Consider the following 20403-nt stretch of genomic DNA (forward strand, 5'->3'; position numbering starts at 1 on the left):
CCCCCCCCCCCCCCCCCCCGCAAAAAAAAAAAAAAAAATATTTTACAATAAATGAATAAAAATAATAAAATAAAAAATAAATAAATAAATAAATAAATGAATAAAAATATTATATATATATATATATATATATATATATATCTTTCAGAACTTTTTAACCTGAAAAACTGCCTTTTCTAACATAAATTTCATATCCAGGAAAAAGTGTCCCCATTTTACACATTGCGGCAGGAAAAAGTGTCCCCATTTTACACATTGCGGCAGGAAAAAGTGTCCCCATTTTACACATTGCGGCAGGAAAAAGTGTCCCCATTTTACACATTGCGGCAGGCACGTGTCCCCATTTTACACAGTAAGCTGGCAAGTGTCCCCATTTTACACAGTACGCTGGCAAGTGTCCCCATTTTACACATTGCGGCAGGCACAGGTCCCCATTTTACACAGTACGCAGGCACAGGTCCCCATTTTACACAGTACGCTGGCAAGTGTCCCCATTTTACACAGTACGCTGGCACAGGTCCCCATTTTACACAGTACGCTGGCACAGGTCCCCATTTTACACAGTACGCTGGCACAGGTCCCCATTTTACACAGTACGCTGGCACAGGTCCCCATTTTACACAGTACGCAGGCACAGGTCCCCATTTTACACAGTACGCAGGCACAGGTCCCCATTTTACACAGTACGCTGGCACAGGTCCCCATTTTACACAGTACGCTGGCACAGGTCCCCATTTTACACAGTACGCAGGCACAGGTCCCCATTTTACACAGTACACAGGCACAGGTCCCCATTTTACACAGTACGCAGGCACAGGTCCCCATTTTACACAGTACGCTGGCACAGGTCCCCATTTTACACAGTACGCTGGCACAGGTCCCCATTTTACACAGTACGCTGGCACAGGTCCCCATTTTACACAGTACGCTGGCAAAGGACCCCATTTTACACAGTACGCAGGCACAGGTCCCCATTTTACACAGTACGCAGGCACAGGTCCCCATTTTACACAGTACGCAGGCACAGGTCCCCATTTTACACAGTACGCAGGCACAGGTCCCCATTTTACACAGTACGCTGGCACAGGTCCCCATTTTACACAGTACGCTGGCAAGTGTCCCCATTTTACACAGTACGCTGGCACAGGTCCCCATTTTACACAGTACGCTGGCACAGGTCCCCATTTTACACAGTACGCTGGCACAGGTCCCCATTTTACACAGTACGCTGGCACAGGTCCCCATTTTACACAGTACGCTGGCACAGGTCCCCATTTTACACAGTACGCTGGCACAGGTCCCCATTTTACACAGTACGCTGGCACAGGTCCCCATTTTACACAGTACGCTGGCACAGGTCCCCATTTTACACAGTACGCAGGTCCCCATTTTACACAGTACGCAGGCACAGGTCCCCATTTTACACAGTACGCAGGCACAGGTCCCCATTTTACACAGTACGCAGGCACAGGTCCCCATTTTACACAGTACACTGGCACAGGTCCCCATTTTACACAGTACGCTGGCACAGGTCCCCATTTTACACAGTACGCTGGCAAGTGTCCCCATTTTACACAGTACGCTGGCAAGTGTCCCCATTTTACACAGTACGCTGGCACAGGTCCCCATTTTACACAGTACGCTGGCACAGGTCCCCATTTTACACAGTACGCAGGCACAGGTCCCCATTTTACACAGTACGCAGGCACAGGTCCCCATTTTACACAGTACGCAGGCACAGGTCCCCATTTTACACAGTACGCAGGCACAGGTCCCCATTTTACACAGTACGCTGGCACAGGTCCCCATTTTACACATTACGCTGGCACAGGTCCCCATTTTACACAGTACGCAGGCACAGGTCCCCATTTTACACAGTACGCTGGCACAGGTCCCCATTTTACACAGTACGCTGGCACAGGTCCCCATTTAACACAGTACGCTGGCAAGTGTCCCCATTTTACACAGTACGCTGGCACAGGTCCCCATTTTACACAGTACGCTGGCACAGGTCCCCATTTTACACAGTACGCTGGCACAGGTCCCCATTTTACACAGTACGCTGGCACAGGTCCCCATTTTACACAGTACGCAGGCACAGGTCCCCATTTTACACAGTACGCAGGCACAGCAGGTCCCCATTTTAAACATTACGGCAGGTGGTGGGGAGAGGGAGGGAGGGAGAGAGAGAGAGAGAGGAAGGGAGAGGGGCTGACTTACATTTTAAGCGGTTCTCGCCGCTCTTTAGCCGCCTCTCCCTCCTCGTCTGCGCGGCTCCGGGCTCCCCCTTCAGTTCTCCCTCCTCCGGCGGGGTTTCGTTGAATGACGCGTTTGCGCCGTGACGTCACGACGCAATCGCGTCATTCCGCGAAACCCCGCCCCCCGAGCTGGGCACTCGGGAGAAGGGGGTTTAAAAGTGCCGCGGCGGTGTTTGGGGGTCTCGCGCCCCCTCCAATCCGGCGCCCAGGTCACCTGCCCCCCTAGCCCCCCCCTAGTTTCGGCCCTGACATAGTATAGGAGCAACACTCCCAATATAACGTGGTCGGTAGTTATGACACATAGGGGGGAATTTAATTGTTTGAAAAGTCGGTTGGGTGTCTTTTTTCCTGTCTATTAGATAGGGAAAAACAGACACCCAACTGACTTTTCAAACAATTGAATACCGCCCATACTGTCTGTTAATTAATTATATATATTTCTTTATTTTCAATTTTGCCTTCTAACATAACAATAACTTTTTCTTCTTTTACATGTACCAAGGAATGTCCTACTGGAGTAGTTAATGAAGATACCTTTAAGCAGATATATTCACAATTCTTTCCTCATGGAGGTAAATGTTTTCTTTTGTTTTAATTCTGTCTTTTTTATTTTTTGTTCTTTATTACCTTTCTGAGATTGACATGGGACCAATCCAACCAACAATTAACTGTGACCAGTGTCGGACTGGGGCATGTAGGGCCCACCGGGGGAATGCAGTGGTAGGGGCCCATGTTTAGGGGTGTGGCCTGCCACCTCATTGGTTTGACTTACAGAGAGTGCAACGTCTGGGCCCCTTCATAAATATATACAGTAAATTCAGCTGCTGCATGCATGATAACGTACTAGATTAATAATAGCAATGCACTGAGAAATACACCATAGTCCATTATAAGGTAACATGTATAATGTATAATTCAAGTGCACAGTCCGGAACCTGATCCTTAGAGCAGGAGGTGTGCCCCCAGGCAGTGGGGCCCACCGGTGGTTTCCCCTGTAGCCCTGTGGGCCAGTCCAAGCCTGACTGTGACACACAAAATAATAATATGCTTTACTTGTTACAAATAAATGTACCAAGCACAAAAATCTAATTCACAATTCAACATAACACTTTTTATTTCAATGCAGGCTTGGTAAGCACTTCCACGTTTAGAGGTGGGGTAATGCTTGGCAACACTCAGTTAATAATGACATCATCAGCAAGTACCACAGGGGCAGGTCTCTGTTGCATGCTGTCATGATTAGATATGATGGAAGCCGGATGTAATAGAAGATGCCATGTAATAGTTGTGGTGGCACCAGAGCTCTACCCTGGCGCTAACCAGTCTCTTAAGCTCCAATGTCCCTCTGATCTAACAGCAATTTACACGAAAGCTGCAATTGCCCATTTAAAACTAAATTTAAACATACAAGTGTGCATGGGAAATACATTAGGCTCTCACTTCACCACATCCTGGGGGAGATGTATCAAGCCTTGGAGAGAGATAAAAACAGTGATAAGATGCCAAAAGCAACCAACCAGCTTCTGTCAGTTTAAATACTGGGCTAGATTAATGACAGATAGACCCTGACTCGATGCTTTGGAAAGCTCTACTTTATTTCTCTCCAAAGCTTGATACATCTCCCCTCCTGTCTACCTAAGAAGGAATATTTTAAGTAAAAACATGTTTTAAATTCAAGCACTATTAGTATTTATTATTATTAACTTTTCCATCCCAGATTATGTATAGTCTGTTTAGTGTAGTCAAGTACATACCGTGCTGAGATAAATACTGATGTGGCTCGCTCAACGGAAGCAGAGCACAAAAGGCTAGATATCCCTCTTGACAGGACACCCAGAGGGAGTGCCGAGAATGAAGATGTACAATTGTGTAACGCTGATTATATACTGTAGTTGGTAATATACAAATTATGAAGTGAAAGTAAAGGATGCTGTTATAATAAACAGAAGAATGAAATTACAGAGAGAGTGAAAGACACATCAAACTTGTAATAGTGCAGAACTAGAAGCAATACTGATTAATAAAATATAGCAGACAGTTATAAGGAAAAAGAGGGGGAGAGAGAGGAAAAAAGAGAAGCAAAAGAGGGGAGAGAACAAGAGGTCCATAAATGGGGTGATAGAGTCAGAGAGAGAGAGAGACAGGGAAAAGTGATCTGGAATAAGGGAGAGAGAAGAGGAAGGAGACAGTAATATGTGAGGGGGAGAGAGACAAGATAAGAGAGGGGGAGAGAGAAAGGGAGTTGGAGAAAAATGCGGAGAGCGATGGGAAAGAAAGGAGACAGAAGGGAAAAAAGTCCAGGAAACTGCAGGCCCAACTACAAGTAAATACAGTATATAAGCGCCTCATTCCTTCTATTAATCTTATAATGGGGGAGATTTACTAAGCCATAGAGGTTGATAAAGTGGAGAGAGATTAAGTACCAGCCAATAAGCTTCTGATTGCCATGTTACAGTTAGTGTTTGAAAGGAATTGATTGGTTGGTAGTTTGTCTCTTCACTTTATCACTTTCCAAGGCATAGTACAGTACATCTGCCCCAATTCATTTTTGTGGGACCCAAGAATACAGCAAATTAATTAATGTAATGGACAGTCCCCAGTGACACAAAACTGTCTGTCCACCCATGGTCCTATACCTCTTTCATCCAAGCGTAAACATTTTGAACATACTGTAGGTAATCTCAGTATACTGTACAGTGTTGAGCTTGTCAAATCCTGTAACCATAATGGAAAACATATATACAGTAGTCTTAGCATGTCAGGTACCTTTCCACACTAACATGCCCATCACTGGTCTTCATAGCTAAACTGTGCCAGGTCTTGTATAATTATATTATATTAATATTGTTATTATCGGGAGTACTCCAAGATTACATTTAGAAATCGGGGGGGGGGGGGGGGGGGTTGTTAGGTTTAGGCACTAAAGGGGGGGGATTAGGGGGAGGGCTGTAGGGCAGGAGGTGTTAGGTTTAGGCACAGCCGGGGGGAGTTTAGGGTTAGGCTGTGGGATGGGGGGGTTAGGAGGTAGGGGAGAGGGGGTAACACTCTTACCTCCCCCCTGTCAGGATTGCAGCATTGGTATTCGGACTGCCGGCATCCCGTGCACCAGCAAATCATACTGAACCCATTGGAACAATTACAGGACTATGTAACAACTCATAACAAGTTTGACATTATTAAATCAATATAAACATCAGAAACAGTATTAATGAATTCCTTACGAAGGAAATAATGTGCTATCCACAGTTAAAACCCACTTAATGCACTAGACTAGTGACATAAAACAATGCCTAATGAATTAATCTTGGCTTACTAGTCCACACAGTCCACTATTTAGTCATCATCCTGGAGGCTTTAAATGGGATCAATATTCATCCAATTTGCTGGTTTTGATGGTAATACTTTGGCTAATTGGCCTAAGAACAAGCAGCTTTTCAAGCAATATTATGTGCATGGATGATTTACTAACAAGCTTCAGTTGCAAAGGCTGCTAATTAGAGCCTGAAGTACTGCGCTTACCATCAGCTTTCACTTGACTTGCATCACATTTTCCATAATGCACGTATTATCATCAAAACCAGTCAAATGGATGAATACCATCTTTTAAAGCCTCCAGGATGATCACTAAATAGTGGGCTGTGTATATTAGTAAGTCAAGATTAATTAATTAGGAATTGTTTAATGTTGTTAATTCATTAAGTGGGTTGTCACTGTGGGTATAGCATTATTTCCTTTATAAGGAATTAATTGTAATTGTTTTTTATTTGTGATTTTACATGTCAGTTTGCCATTTATTAACTACAGTATATGTATTAGTAATAATAATAAAATAGTTTGACTGATAAATCTCATTGGATTTCTTTTTTTTGATATTTAATTATAGGTTCCACATTTTCCCTGTATAGGAGCAGGAGTCAGCTGTGCCCTCACACTGGTGTTACTAGGGAGTGCAGACCGCACCGGTGCTGCACTGTGACATTATCGTGCAGTGCCCGGCACCTGTCACTGAGGAGAAGCCGACAGTGCAGGGAGAGTCTCTTGGGGCATCTCTGGGAATGCTGAGCATGCTCCTGGAGTAGTTAAAAAGGGGTACCAGACCACATCCCCTCCCTGTTAAGCCTTTTTGACCACGTGAGCCTTCTGCATGCGAGGGGGGGAGAGGGGGTTGTTGCATTGAGTGTCACCGATCCCAGTGACACCACTAGCGCCTGAGTTATTGCTCCAATTTCCTTTTAAGACAACATAACATGCTAACAAGGATTATCTAAAAATACTAGCACTGTACTGATCACCATGGACAGACTAGGGCTCTAAAACAGCCCTGGCGTGTGCACATGAAAGGGGCATGACCTTGTCACTTGGCGGCATGGCCGCATCTCATGGGGGCGTATCCCTCCACCCCTCTATGTTTCACAAGTTTGCAGGGAGTTATGGGGTTCCACAAATTGCTGGGGCCTGTTGCAGGGCAGCCAAGCAGACCATTAGAAGGCGGCGCTGCCCAGCTGGACTTTTAGGGCATACTGGGTCATCGGCCCTTCTGCCATTTGCCAGAAGTGCCTCATGGCCAGTCCGGCTGTGTTGTCCACTGTGATACTTAAATCCAGTGTCTATGCCTGGTCTGTATCCTCTACACCAACGCAGGGATGTCATGTTATGGGTGGCGGTCTCCACATACTGTATAGTTATCAGAAACAGCATAACTTTTGTTGAGGCCCTATGGGATGATGCAGTGGCACTGGTAGACTTATGTGCAAAGGAAAAATCCACCATTATGCAGACCACCAATAAATCTTTTGAACAAATGAAAGTAATGGTGCCCATACACTTGTGAGATAATCGGTGCTAACCTTCGCTTTCGACCTCATCTGTGAGAGAAATCGAAGGATTGTAGGGCCAATTCTGTAAGGTTAGCAAATTCTGCTAATCAGCAGAATTTGCTAACCATTAGCACGCATGCTGGGGGCCGCCCAGCATGCTGACCGGCGCCTCCCCCCTGCTTCAAGCAGAAATTGCGAACAACACGCAATTTCTGCTTGTTAGCAGAAATTAAGGATGACTCCTGCCGGCGCAGCTTAGCTGCGGCCGCAGGAGTCCCGGCGCCATTTTTGTTGTCGAAGTGGCTGCGTGTGACGTCACTCAGCTGCTGTGGCTGCACCGCCAACACGCCCCCGTTCGCGCGTACCAGGCCACCGTTTGGGCTGGCACGCCCCCGCAACGCTCCGTCTCCACCCTGAAAATGGAGCATTGAAGCCCCCCTCCCGCCCCTCGACCGCCTCTGCCTGATTGACAGGCAGAGGCGATAGTAATTTCTGCAGCCCCCCGCAGAAATTGCGGGCGCATGCGTAGTAGGGCCTGCTGCACATGCGCCCGCGGCCCCTTAGCAAAAATTCCAAACAAATCGCTACTTGCAATTCATACTGAATTTGCCCCTGTATGCACATTTTAGGTACCTTGAGACGCGATGCGCGGGCACGCCGCTCAAATGTCACGTCTAAAGATATTATGTGCTGCACTTAATATCTCTCGCATCGCAGTGCGATCGCATGTGGTTTTAAAACCACATGAGATCTATTGCATGATCGCATGGTAATCACTTTGGCAGTTCCGGTGCGATTTCATTGCATCTGATCTGCCGGTGCGATGCCACGCGATGTCACGTCGTGGGGCATCGCACAAGTGTATGGGCACCATAAGGTATTCAATAAAGGAAAGCAAGAGTACACCACCTCTCTTACACCCCTTTTACACCGCCAGCTTCTAACACGGATTATTGCACATGAGCATGCATAACTCGTGTTGCTGTGCGGTGTAAAAGGACCCATTTGGAATAATCCAGGTCGAGTGACCCGGTTTTCCAACTTGGTTAGCGTGCAGGGTTGAACATGGGTACAACCCGGTTCGCTTTGCTGTGTAAATGGTAGCCATGTCGCATCGACCCATATCCTGTTCACAGTGTATATATGAGCAGCACTTGGAGATCATGTGATCTCCAAGCACCACCCCCGCTGCATCACAGCTGACGTCACCAACTCCGCAAAATGCCGGGTTGGAAACAGCAACAGAGGGGGGCCCGAGGCAGGTCGTGCCCTGGAAGCTCCCGTGTCAGGTTCCCAGGTGCAACCCACCGCGTTTTGTGTACAAGAGGTATTACAGTGGTAATGTTATTTATTAGTACAGTGTGGGGTATATGCAATTGCGGTCGAATTCCGGCTGGAATTTGACCATTTTTGGATTCGACACAATTCGACAGTCGAATCCCGGCCGCCGGGACCCGAATTTGACATATTCAATAAAAAAAGGATTCAACAGTCCCGCTGTCGAAAATCGGACCAATTGACGTTAGTGTGCGTCCTGGATTCCACTTCATGGACGGCACAAAAGTGTTCAAAAAACCCTGAAAAAAATTGCGTGGGGTTCCCCCTCCTAAGCATAACCAGCCTCGGGCTCTTTGAGCCGGTCCTGGTTGCAAAAATACGGGGGGAAAAATGACAGGGGATCTCCCGTATTTTAACAACCAGCACCGGGCTCTGCGTCCGGTCCTGGTGCCAAAAATACGGGGGACAAAAGACCTAGGGGTCCCCCGTATTTTAAACACCAGCACCGGGCTCCACTAGCTAGAGAGATAATGCCACAGCCGGGGGACACTTTTATACCGGTCCCTGCGGCCGTGGCATTAAATCCCCAATTAGTCACCCCTGGCCGGGGTACCCTGGAGGAGTGGGGATCCCTTAAATCAAGGGCCCCCCCCTCCAGCCACCCAAGGGCCAGGAGTGAAGCCCGAGGCTGTCCCCCCCATCCAAGGGCAGCGGATGGGAGGCTGATAGCCAAGTGTCAGAAAAAAGAATATTGTTTTTTGTAGCAGAACTACAAGTCCCAGCAAGCCTCCCCCGCAAGGTGGTACTTGGAGAACCACAAGTACCAGCATGCAGGGGGGGGAAACGGGCCCGCTGGTACCTGTAGTTCTACTACATAAAAAATACCCTAATAAAAACAGTACACACACACCGTGACAGTACAACTTTATTACATACATGCACACCAACATACACACATACTCACCTATGTTGACACGAGGCTCAGTCCCCTTCTCCACGTAGAATCCACGGTGTACCTGTAAATAAAATTATACTCACAACAATCCTGTGTAGATCTGTCCTCTTCAGAGTTTGTAATCCACGTACTTGGCAAAATAAAAAAACGCAAAACACGGACCACGCACTGAAAGGGGTCCCATGTTTACACATGGGACCCCTTTCCCCTACTGCCGGGACCCCCCGTGACTGCTGTCATGCGGCGCATAGCGCATAGGCACTCCATTATATTCAATGGTGGGAACTTTGCGGTCAGTGGTTGACCTCGAGGTTACTCGCGGTCAACCGCTGACCACAAAGTTCCCACCATTGAATATAATGGAGCGCCTATGCTCTCCATTGTATCTCGAGTGCGCCGTCTGACGTGGCACTCTCTGATTGGCTCAAGGGACCCTCTTTGACAGCAGTCATGGGGGGTCCCGGCAGTCGGGGAAAGGGGTCCCATGTGTAAACATGGGACCCCTTTCAGTGTGTGGTCCGTGGTTTGCGGTTTTTTATTTTGCCAAGTACGTGGATTACAAACTCTGAAGAGGACAGATCTACACAGGATTGTTGTGAGTATAATTTTATTTACAGGTTGAGAGGAATCCAGAGAAAAAGGACATTGGATACTGAAAACGAGGAAGAATATGATACTGGTTTTTTTAGACGAGATCTGGGAAGAAGACCCCCCGGATTGGACAGAGGCACCGAAAAAGAAAAAGAGAGACGAACAATCACCAGGAGAAGGGGTGTCCGGGGTGGGAGAAAGAACAAGAAGGTTTTAAAGAACGAAAAAATTGAAAATATCAAGGAAGTTGGCATTTACAATCTGAGTAAAAAGAAATTAACACAAGATCAAATAACTTTACTAAAGAAAGGGTTGAAATTTGCACCCCATGCCAAACTGAATACATTTGAACTGTATATGGACACGCAGAAATATATAAGAAAACTGTGTATAAAGAAATTTTTCTCATCAACAAACAGCAGTGAAATGCAGGTGGAGAATGAAAATGGATATAAACATACTGAATTGAAACCAAAATCAACTTTCTATCCAGCATATATAAAAGGGGCCCATATACAGACCTTTCAGAAACTCCTGGAAGAAGAAATAGAGAAGTTACCAGATACAAGAAAGGTACGATACAATTTAACTAAAGGAGAAAAAGAAGCTCTAAAACAATTGAAGGAGGACTCCACACGAATAATTAAGCCGGCTGATAAAGGAGGTGGGCTAGTTATAATGGACAAAGAACAATATGAGGATGAGATGTCAAATATCCTATCAGATGAACAAACATAAGAAATTGGCTGAAGATCCAACTGAAAAATTTCAGAAAGAACTACTAGAGATACTAGAAGAGGGCAGAGACATTGGAATCATAAGTCAAAAAGAATTCAACTTTTTGTATAATAAGTATCCAAAGATCCCAACAATATACCATCTACCAAAGTTGCACAAATGTGAAAACAAACCTCCAGGAAGGCCAATCATTTCCGGCATAAACTCACTAACAGCTAATCTGTCAAAATATATTGACTAATTTTTACAAGATCTGGTAAGCAAGCAAAAAAGCTTCTTAAAGGACACCATGGATGTACTATCAAAGATAAAGAAAATTGAATGGAAACAAGGTTTTATCCTATGTACAAGCGACGTAAGATCTTTATATACGTGCATCAATCACGAGCAAGGATGCACAGCAACAAGAAAGTTTTTAACAACAATGACAGATATTCCAACGGATCAAACGAATTTCATAATGGATGGAATAGAGTTTATTCTCAACCACAACTATTTTTGGTATAAAGGGAATTTCTATAACCAAAGTAAGGGCACTGCTATGGGCACATCATTTGCACCATGCTATGCAAACCTTTTTGTTGCAAGCTGGGAAGAAGAAAAAATATGGAACAACAACCCATATGCAAAAAATCTAAAACAATGGCACAGGTACATAGACGACCTCCTTTTTATATGGGAAGAATCGGATGCGCAATTGAAGGACTTTTTTGAATATATGAATCAAAATGAATATGGGTTGGAGTTCACCTCAACATTCAGCAAAGAACGTATAGTATATCTGGATCTGGAAATCTACATTCAGAATAACAGTATACAAACATGTACACATACAAAAAAGGTTAGCGGGAACACCGCCCTTGACATGAAAAGCAATCACCATCACTCATGGCTACAGAATATCCCGGGAGGGCAATTCAGAAGAATACGGAGAAATTGTTCAGATAAGAAGACTTTCCAAAAACAAGCACATGAAATGAAAGGAAAATTCAAAGAGAAGGGTTATAATGAAAAGACGTTGGAACAAGAGATAAACAAAGTAGAAGGCATAAACAGAGAAACAATGTTTCAATATAAACAAAAAGAAATAAAATCAGAACATCAATTGTCATTCATAACCCAATATAGCAGTGACCACCATCTAATAGAAAAAATGCTGAAAAAACATTGGCATATTCTGAACCTTGATGATCAATTGAATAAAATTTTTCCAAAAAAAACGAAAATAATTTATAGAAGGGCAAAAAATTTAAAACAAGATCTAACAAGAAGTTTTGTCCCAATTGAAGAAAAGAAAACAAAAATTGGAACAAAAGGCTACTTCCACTGTCTACAATGCAATGCTTGCAGAATTATGAAAAAGAAAGGAATCAAACCGATAACAAAATTTAAATCAAATATAACGAATAAGGAATACGATCTCCATAGTCAAATAACCTGTAGCACTGAGGGAGTGATTTACTTGATTGAATGCCCTTGTGGCTATCAATTCGTAGGCCAAACGAAAAGAAAACTAAGCATTCGCATCTCGGAACATCTATATAACATAAAGAAAGGACTAACGACTCACAGTGTGTCTCAACATTATTTAGAACATCACAATAAAGATGCCTCCAACCTTTTATTTATGGGCATACAAAAAGTCCCAAAAAATTGGAGAGGAGGAAATAGTACAGCAGAATTGCTAAGGTATGAGACAAAATGGATATACCATTTAAAAACTCTGCAACCAAACGGACTTAACATAGACATAAATTTAAAAATCTTTTTGGAATAAATAAAATATCCATATCCTTATAAATGTAAAGATACTTTATATACGTAAAGACACCCTTTTAAAATAATTTTTAAAATATTTTATTCACATATTAACTTCATACAATTCATTTTATACACTAATCCCCCATTGATACCAGTAAAACAAAAAGCATGAGGTTGCCAACAAATAATGACATCACTTCCTGTTTTGGAGATAAAGGATTTCCGTTTTTAAATGTTTTACAAATAAAGTTTTTTAAATATCATCCAATAAATAGAGTGCCTCATGCAGCATACTCTATCCATGACTAAGTGCTGAGGCATGAAACGCGTTGGTCCGTGTGACCGGAAGTACGTCATTGCCGCGACCGGAAGTGCTTCGAAACCCGCAATTAGGCCGTGAATATAGTGAAGCAGGAGCTTGGAAACCAGCCACGGGAGCCAGAAGTTACCACTACAGCAAGGTATAGATAGGGAAAGCTAGCTTATAACTATCTGCTGAGGACACCTCAGAAGGCATATATATGGAATCCAAACATACTGCTTAAAAAAATAAAAATTCCGGACACTCATCTCATTAATTCAAAAAAGAGCTGTAAACATACTGGTATCTTCCCCTTCCCCCTTCCCCTTCCCCTCATAGCGCTTTGACATAACCTTTATTGCTAATTTTAAAAAAAAAAGTCGAAGCAGCTCTCATATACAGGCGCAGAACGGGGAATTTTTTTATACCCCATTTAATCCACGTACTTGGCAAAATAAAAAAAATGCAAAACACGGATCACGCACTGAAAGGGGTCCCATGTTTACACATGGGACCCCTTTCCCCGACTGCCGGGACCCCCCGTGACTGCTGTCAAAGAGGGTCCCTTCAGCCAATCAGGGAGCACCACGTCGTGGCACTCTCCTGATTGGCTGTGCGCGTCTGAGCTGTCAGGCGGCGCATAGCGCATAGGCACTCCATTATATTCAATGGTGGGAACTTTGCGGTCAGTGGTTGACCTCGAGGTTACTCGCGGTCAACCGCTGACCACAAAGTTCCCACCATTGAATATAATGGAGCGCCTATGCTCTCCATTGTATCTCGAGTGCGCCGTCTGACGTGGCGCTCTCTGATTGGCTCAAGGGACCCTCTTTGACAGCAGTCATGGGGGGTCCCGGCAGTCGGGGAAAGGGGTCCCATGTGTAAACATGGGACCCCTTTCAGTGTGTGGTCCGTGGTTTGCGTTTTTTTATTTTGCCAAGTACGTGGATTACAAACTCTGAAGAGGACAGATCTACACAGGATTGTTGTGAGTATAATTTTATTTACAGGTACCCCGTGGATTCTACGTGGAGAAGGGGACCGAGCCTCGTGTCAACATAGGTAAGTTTGTGTGTATGTCAGTGTGCATGTATGTAATAGAGTTGTACTGTCACAGTGTGTGTGTACTGTTTTTATTTGGGTATTTTTTTTGCAGTAGAACTACAGGTACCAGCGGGCCCGTTTCCCCCCCGCATGCTGGTACTTGTGGTTCTCCAAGTACCAGCTTGCGGGGGAGGCTTGCTGGGACTTGTAGTTCTGCTACAAAAAACAATATTCTTTTTTTTTTTAGACTTGGCTATCAGCCTCCCATCCGCCGCCCTTGGATGGGGGGGACAGCCTCGGGTTTCACCCCTGGCCCTTGGGTGGCTGGAGGGGGGGACCCCTTGATTTAAGAGGTCCCCACTCCTCCAGGGTACCCCGGCCAGGAGTGACTAGTTGGGGATTTGATGCCAGGGCCGCAGGGACCAATATAAAAGTGTCCCCCGGCTGTGGCATTATCTCTCTGACTAGTGGAGCCCGGTGCTGGTGTAAAAAATACGGTGGACCCATACGTCTTTTGTCCCCATATTTTTGGCACCAGGACCGGACGCAGAGCCTGGTGCTGGTTGTTAAAATACGGGGGAACCCCTGTCATTTTTCCCCAGGTATTTTTACAACCAGGACCGGCTCAAAGAGCCCGAGGCTGGTTATGCTTAGGAGGGGGGACCCCACACATTTTTTTTTCAGGATTTTTAACCCATTTCCACCCTTTCCCACTGCAAAACATGCACTGATCTCTCCATATTATTTTAGTCAGTAAAAAAAAAAAAATATTCTTTTAAAAAATATATTAAATAATACTTGTGGCTCCTAAGTAGACAAACCAAGTAGATAATCCCTTCTAATATAAATAGATATGCTATTAGTAATCAAAAAAACACAAAAATACCCATGTTTTAAACATTTTTTATTAGATCACGACAGCAAAATGAGGCAGACTGAAATTGACGAAATGACTGTCGAAAAGCACTGTTGTTCATTCTTCGATTGAATATACTGTTGTCGAAAAGCCGCATTTTGACCATTGCAGACATGTCGAATTTTGAAAATGTCAAATTGCAAAAAGTCGAATCTGAAACGGCAGGTTTTTTGACGAAAAGTACTGTATTGCATTGTCGAATCCAATTCGACAGGTTTTTTTTGTCAAAAATGCCCGTTTTTCGACATTTTCATGAATTCGACCGCAATTGCATATGGCCCTATATGTGAAACTACAGTACTGGCAACACATCTTTCATAAAAGCAAGCTAACAAATGGGGAAAAGGGTCTGAAGAAGAAACAAATTCCATGCACAACAACCAAACCTGGACACTCACATTCCTGCCAACAAGGAGTAAGGCCATAGGGCCCAAAGACAAATATAACAAATAAAACGTTTTATTAGGAGTGGACCTTGTCACTCATCAGCTGCATTAACTTGCCTGAATGAGGACAAACTCTGACAAACTTACTGGGAGCAGATCACTAACACTATTATTTTTCAAATTGTAACATTAACATATTATTACAAAGCTAAGGCGTTGTGATTCAAATTAGTTTAGGAACCACTGGTGTAGACGATAAACCTTCCTGCGGGAATGGAGATGTCAGGGTTAGGCGCCACCGGGGAAGGTTAGGTTTAGGCACTAAGGGGGGCGGGTTAGGGTTATGTTGCGGGATGGGGGGGTTAGGGTCAGGCACTAACGGGGAAGGTTAGGGTTAGGCTGCAAATAGGGAGGTTTAGGGGTAGGGAAGAGGGGGTAACACCCTTATCTCCCCCTGTTTGTATTCTGGCCGACAGCATCCCGTATGCCAGCATATCACACCAAACCCATTTGATGTCAGGGATGTTTAGGGTTAGGCGAGGTGTGGGAGGTTAGGTTTGGGCACTAGGGGGTGGGTTAGGATTATGCTGCGGGGGGAGGGGGGGTTAGTGTTAGGCTGTGGGGGTCGGGTTATGGTTAAGCAATAAAGGAGGATGGTTAGGGCACTGCTGCCGCTAGTGGGGGGACGCGGGGCAATTAGAGTTTGGCTGCAGGTAGGGAGTGTTAGGGAAATATGGGGAGAGGGTTATTATACTTCTCCACTGGGTGTTGGGATCCTAACAATCAGTATGCCACTGTCAGTCTTCTGACTGCCGGCATGGTAAGCCCTGCAATCCTGTACCCAACCCACTACAAAGACTAGTCTACCTTTCTGAAGCATTTGCTCAGCATTTCTCTAATGATTTTTTAGTCGCATTCATTTTTCATCTATGTATCATGTTTGAGCCTAATACAGAGATTACTAGTGACCGTTTTTTTTGTCAGTGACCTTTTTATATAATATTTCTTCAATATATTGTTTTTAAGCCATTCCTTTGATATTTAATTGCTGCCATTGAAAGACAATAATATATATATATATATATACATATATATGTACATACACACACACACACACACACACACACACACACACACACTGCATTTGTAAGATACTGTACACGCTTGAGCACTGTACATATAAATATTTTTCGCTATTTTTTTACTGTTAAAATAATTGCTAATTGTCTTAATCAAATACCAGTTTGAATTCAGAGATTTGAAAGTGACCATGGGGGTCATTCCGAGTTGTTCGCTCGTTGCCGATTTTCGCAACGGAGCGATTAAGGCAAAAATGTGCATGCGCATGGTACGCAGTGCGCATGCGCAAAGTATTTTAGCACAAAACTTAGTAGATTTACTCACGTCCGAACGAAGAATTTTCATTGTTGAAGTGATCGGAGTGTGATTGACAGGAAGTGGGTGTTTCTGGGCGGAAACTGACCGTTTTATGGGAGTGTGCGGAAAAACGCAGGCGTGCCAGGATAAAACGCAGGAGTGGCTGGAGAAATGGGGGAGTGGCTAGCCGAACGCACGGCGTGTTTGTGACGTCAAACCAGGGATGAAACGGGCTGAGCTGATCGCAGTGTAGGAGTAAGTCTCAAGCTACTCAGAAACTGCTAAGAATTATTTATTCGCAATTCTGCTACTCTTTCGTTCGCAATTCTGCTAAGCTAAGATACACTCCCAGAGGGCGGCGGCCTAGCGTGTGCAATGCTGCTAAAAGCAGCTAGCGAGCGAACAACTCGGAATGAGGGCCCAAGTGAGGAATTGAGGCAAAATCATTGGTTTGTGCATTCTTTATATGCTAAATCATTTCTACTCATTTTTAAAATACCTTTTTATTGTATTTTATATGATCAAAACAAAATGACAATACACAAATACGCAATGTTGTGAATCTCGAGTACATTCAACTACTAAAGGCCAATAGTCTATTAAACAACTGAACATCAAGGCCAAACACTTATTAAACAATGTTAATATGAAAAGTCTAGTGTTATTCAATTACATGAAGATTATTTACCCTCATGATGTCAAGTAACATAAATGTATATCCAAGTTATTACCTTTATTGAACTAACATAAGAAAACAAAACAAATGAAAGCATTGTCAGAACAATTGCAAGTCAGGAAATGTAGTTTACTAACACAATAACTATAGACTCAGAATACAAGGATGGGCATCCACATACAGTGGTATAGTCAGAACTTTCTGGACCTAATATCAACAGTTTGAAAGGGCACCTGCCTCAATACCTTTAGAGAAACACCTCTCTCTGCAGCTGTTCATTCATTTTATGCCCGCAGCAGTACGCTAGTTCATCTTCTGCACATAGTGGCCTAGTTCACATTATGCCACACACTGACCCCAGTTTACATTATGCCACAAAGTGCCCCCAGTTCCCATTATACCACACAGGGCCCCAGTTCCCATTATGCCACACAGTGCCTCCAGTTCCCACTATGCTACAAAGTGCCTACAGTTTCCATTATACCATGCAGTGCCCCAGTTCCCATTATGCCACATAGTGCCTCCAGTTCCCATTATGCCACACAGTGCCTCCTATTCCCATATTGCAACAAAGTGCCCCCAATTCACATTATGCCACACAGTGCCCCAATTCACATTGTCTCACAGTTTCCCAGGTTCACATTATGCCACATAATACCCCTAGTTCCTATTCAGCCACACAGTGCCCCCAATTTACATTATGTTGCCGATTCCCAGTTCACATTAGGCTACACAGTGATCTCAGTTCATATTATTCCACACAGCAGTGCCCCTGTTTGTATTGGTAGACAACTATATGACTTGTGTGCAAGTGAACCAGGACCCCTAAGCCTCTGGGCCCCTTACCCACTATAGCTGCACCCATGTGCCCACCACAAACCTCAGTGTTGGGAGGACAGTAAGGGAATGTCAGGTAAAGATAGCTTAAAAAAAAAGCCCACCAGTCCCAGTCCAGTCTCCAGTATTACCAGTTCCAGTCTGGTTAACAAGTCCACCGGTCCCAGTCTGGTTAGCAAGTCTAGTTCCAGCCAAGTCTCCAGTGCCACAGATTCATCAGGACATTGCTTTCAGCTCTGTTCCAGCATTATGTTTTACCAGACCATCCGGGTTTCAGAGCTACGCATTACCGGTCCCAGCTTGGTTACAGAGCTATGCATTACCAGTCCCATGCCAGTTTCAGAGCTATGCATTACCGGTCCCAGCTTGGTTACAGAGCTATGCATTACCAGTCCCATGCCAGTTTCAGCGCTACGCATTACCGGTCCCAGCCCCTTTCCAGAGCTACCCCGGTTCCAGAGCTATCCAGCCCAGCCCAGTTTTAGAGTAATGCATTGCCAGTACCAGCCCCTTTCCAGAGCTACCCCGGTTCCAGAGCTATCCAGCCCAGCCCAGTTTTAGAGGAATGCATTGCGAGTCCCAGCCCCTTTCCAGAGCTACCCCGGTTCCAGAGCTATCCAGCCCAGCCCAGTTTTAGAGTAATGCATTGCCAGTCCCAGCCCAGCTCGATAGCTCTCTGTTTTAGCTTCTAGTTCCTTGGAGTCTATAGTTTCCTGTTTCTATATTTCTCTCCAGTGCTTAGCCTTTTGCATTATCATCACTACTTACATATACCTTCCATGCACATGGACTTCATTAGGCCACCAAGCTTTCTACACACAGCCTCTACTCTAACTCCTACTTTAGACCACAGTCCGGTAACTCTAACCCATAACTGAACAGGTATCGGGAAGTGCTTGGACTGGTACACCTCCCCTGTGCATCTGTAGACATAATAATCCTGCTTAGTGTGTCTTTAGATGCTACAGTATCACTGGATGCACCAAGGAAACTTGCACCTGCCCCATACTAGGTGCAGATTATTTGAGTTTGGCTTCTAATGTAAGTGACTAAGCATCTCAGTTCACAATCAGTTATGAAACTCACCTGTGACTAGTATTGGACTGAGGCATCAAGGGCCCACCGAGGGTATGCAGTGGTAGGGACCCATGCTTAGGGGGGTGACCAGTCTCAGGAGAGGGTGTGGCCAGTCAACACAGAGGCTTGACTGACCATCAGAGAGTGGATGGTCTTGGCCTCTTGATAAATATAGATAGTCATTATGCTACTGCATGTATGATAACGTACCAGATTAATTACAGGACTGTACTGTATAAAATACACCATAGTCCTTGGCAATATAATGTAACATATATATAATGTATAATTAGTGTACAGTCTGGAATCAGATCCCTAGAGGAGGAGGTGGGGCCCCAGGCAGTGGGGTCCACCGGGTTTTCCCCTGTACCCCTGTGGGCCAGTCTGACCCTGCCCATGACACTCCCATAACATCTCCATGCATCTTACTAGCCACTCCCAGTTACCACCTAGGAACGCCAATAGATTTACATTACATTTCTGAGACCATGCATCTTGCCAACTGCTGCATCTCTGTGCGCACACACCATGGGAGGCATAACAGATGCACTCTGGAGTAGCAGGGAAGCTCTGAGCACAGCAAGGAATGCAGGGAGCTGGGAACCAGAGGAGTCATTGTGCACAATGGAGTGTGCACAGGGCAGACAGCAATCAGTGATTGGAGTCTGTGGTGAGTGCCCAGCAATGGTAACCTGTGCTGGGAATATCACAGGAACACACCAAAAACTATAGAGAATGCCCAATATTAGTGACTGGCACTGAGAGTAACACAGGGGCACACTGAAAACTGTGTAGAGCACCCTGTCACAATCCTAGGCATGGCAATTCCCCAGATACACCAATCTGCGAATCCCTGCCAAGTGACACCGTTACTGGATACCTGAGCACATGCGTTAATTTCAACACGGTCACTGTCACCAGCCAAAGTACAAACGTTTAGGGTATGACCCAAGGCAAACTTATGGCTTTTGCCTGCATCCAGAAATAGTAATATTTTGGTAATGCCTCTTTCAGAGAGTTGGGTTGGATACACAACAGAAAACAGAGCTAAAATTGATTATTTAATTTAAGTAAACACTTCAAAGCTTATGTTACAGAAAAAAGAAAGTTACAAGAATATAATGATAAAAAGTCAAAGCCATATGAGAAAAGACAATTTCAAGAAAATAAACATAGGGAGATAAAACCCACCGATCCTAGCACATGGGGAGTGGGACGATGGGATGAAGTGAAGCCTCTTCAGATATTCGGGACATTACAGAGCAAGGATGCTTCACCTGACTCGCCTCTTTGATAATGCACGCTTTCAGTCTGTGTTTCTCCTATTTAAAACTCAGGTTGCCCGTTCAGCCCCCCTCCCCCTGGAGAGTTTGTTTTTAACCCTTCCAAAG

General features: G+C 44.7%; 1 protein-coding gene across 4 annotated transcripts in view; it reads left to right on the top strand.

Moving 5' to 3' along the window:
• The window catches only part of KCNIP1 (potassium voltage-gated channel interacting protein 1), a 748664-nt gene that overhangs the window by 642125 nt on the left and 86136 nt on the right, over positions 1-20403 (top strand). For all 4 annotated transcript variants that reach the window (XM_063928312.1, XM_063928311.1, XM_063928313.1 and 1 more), the window contains one exon: positions 2761-2830. In XM_063928312.1, the coding sequence (XP_063784382.1) occupies positions 2761-2830 (70 nt within the window). The remainder of the gene's footprint in view (positions 1-2760; positions 2831-20403) is intronic.

This window comes from Pseudophryne corroboree, chromosome 6 (assembly GCF_028390025.1).
Source record: "Pseudophryne corroboree isolate aPseCor3 chromosome 6, aPseCor3.hap2, whole genome shotgun sequence".
Classification (NCBI taxonomy): Eukaryota; Metazoa; Chordata; class Amphibia; order Anura; family Myobatrachidae; genus Pseudophryne; species Pseudophryne corroboree.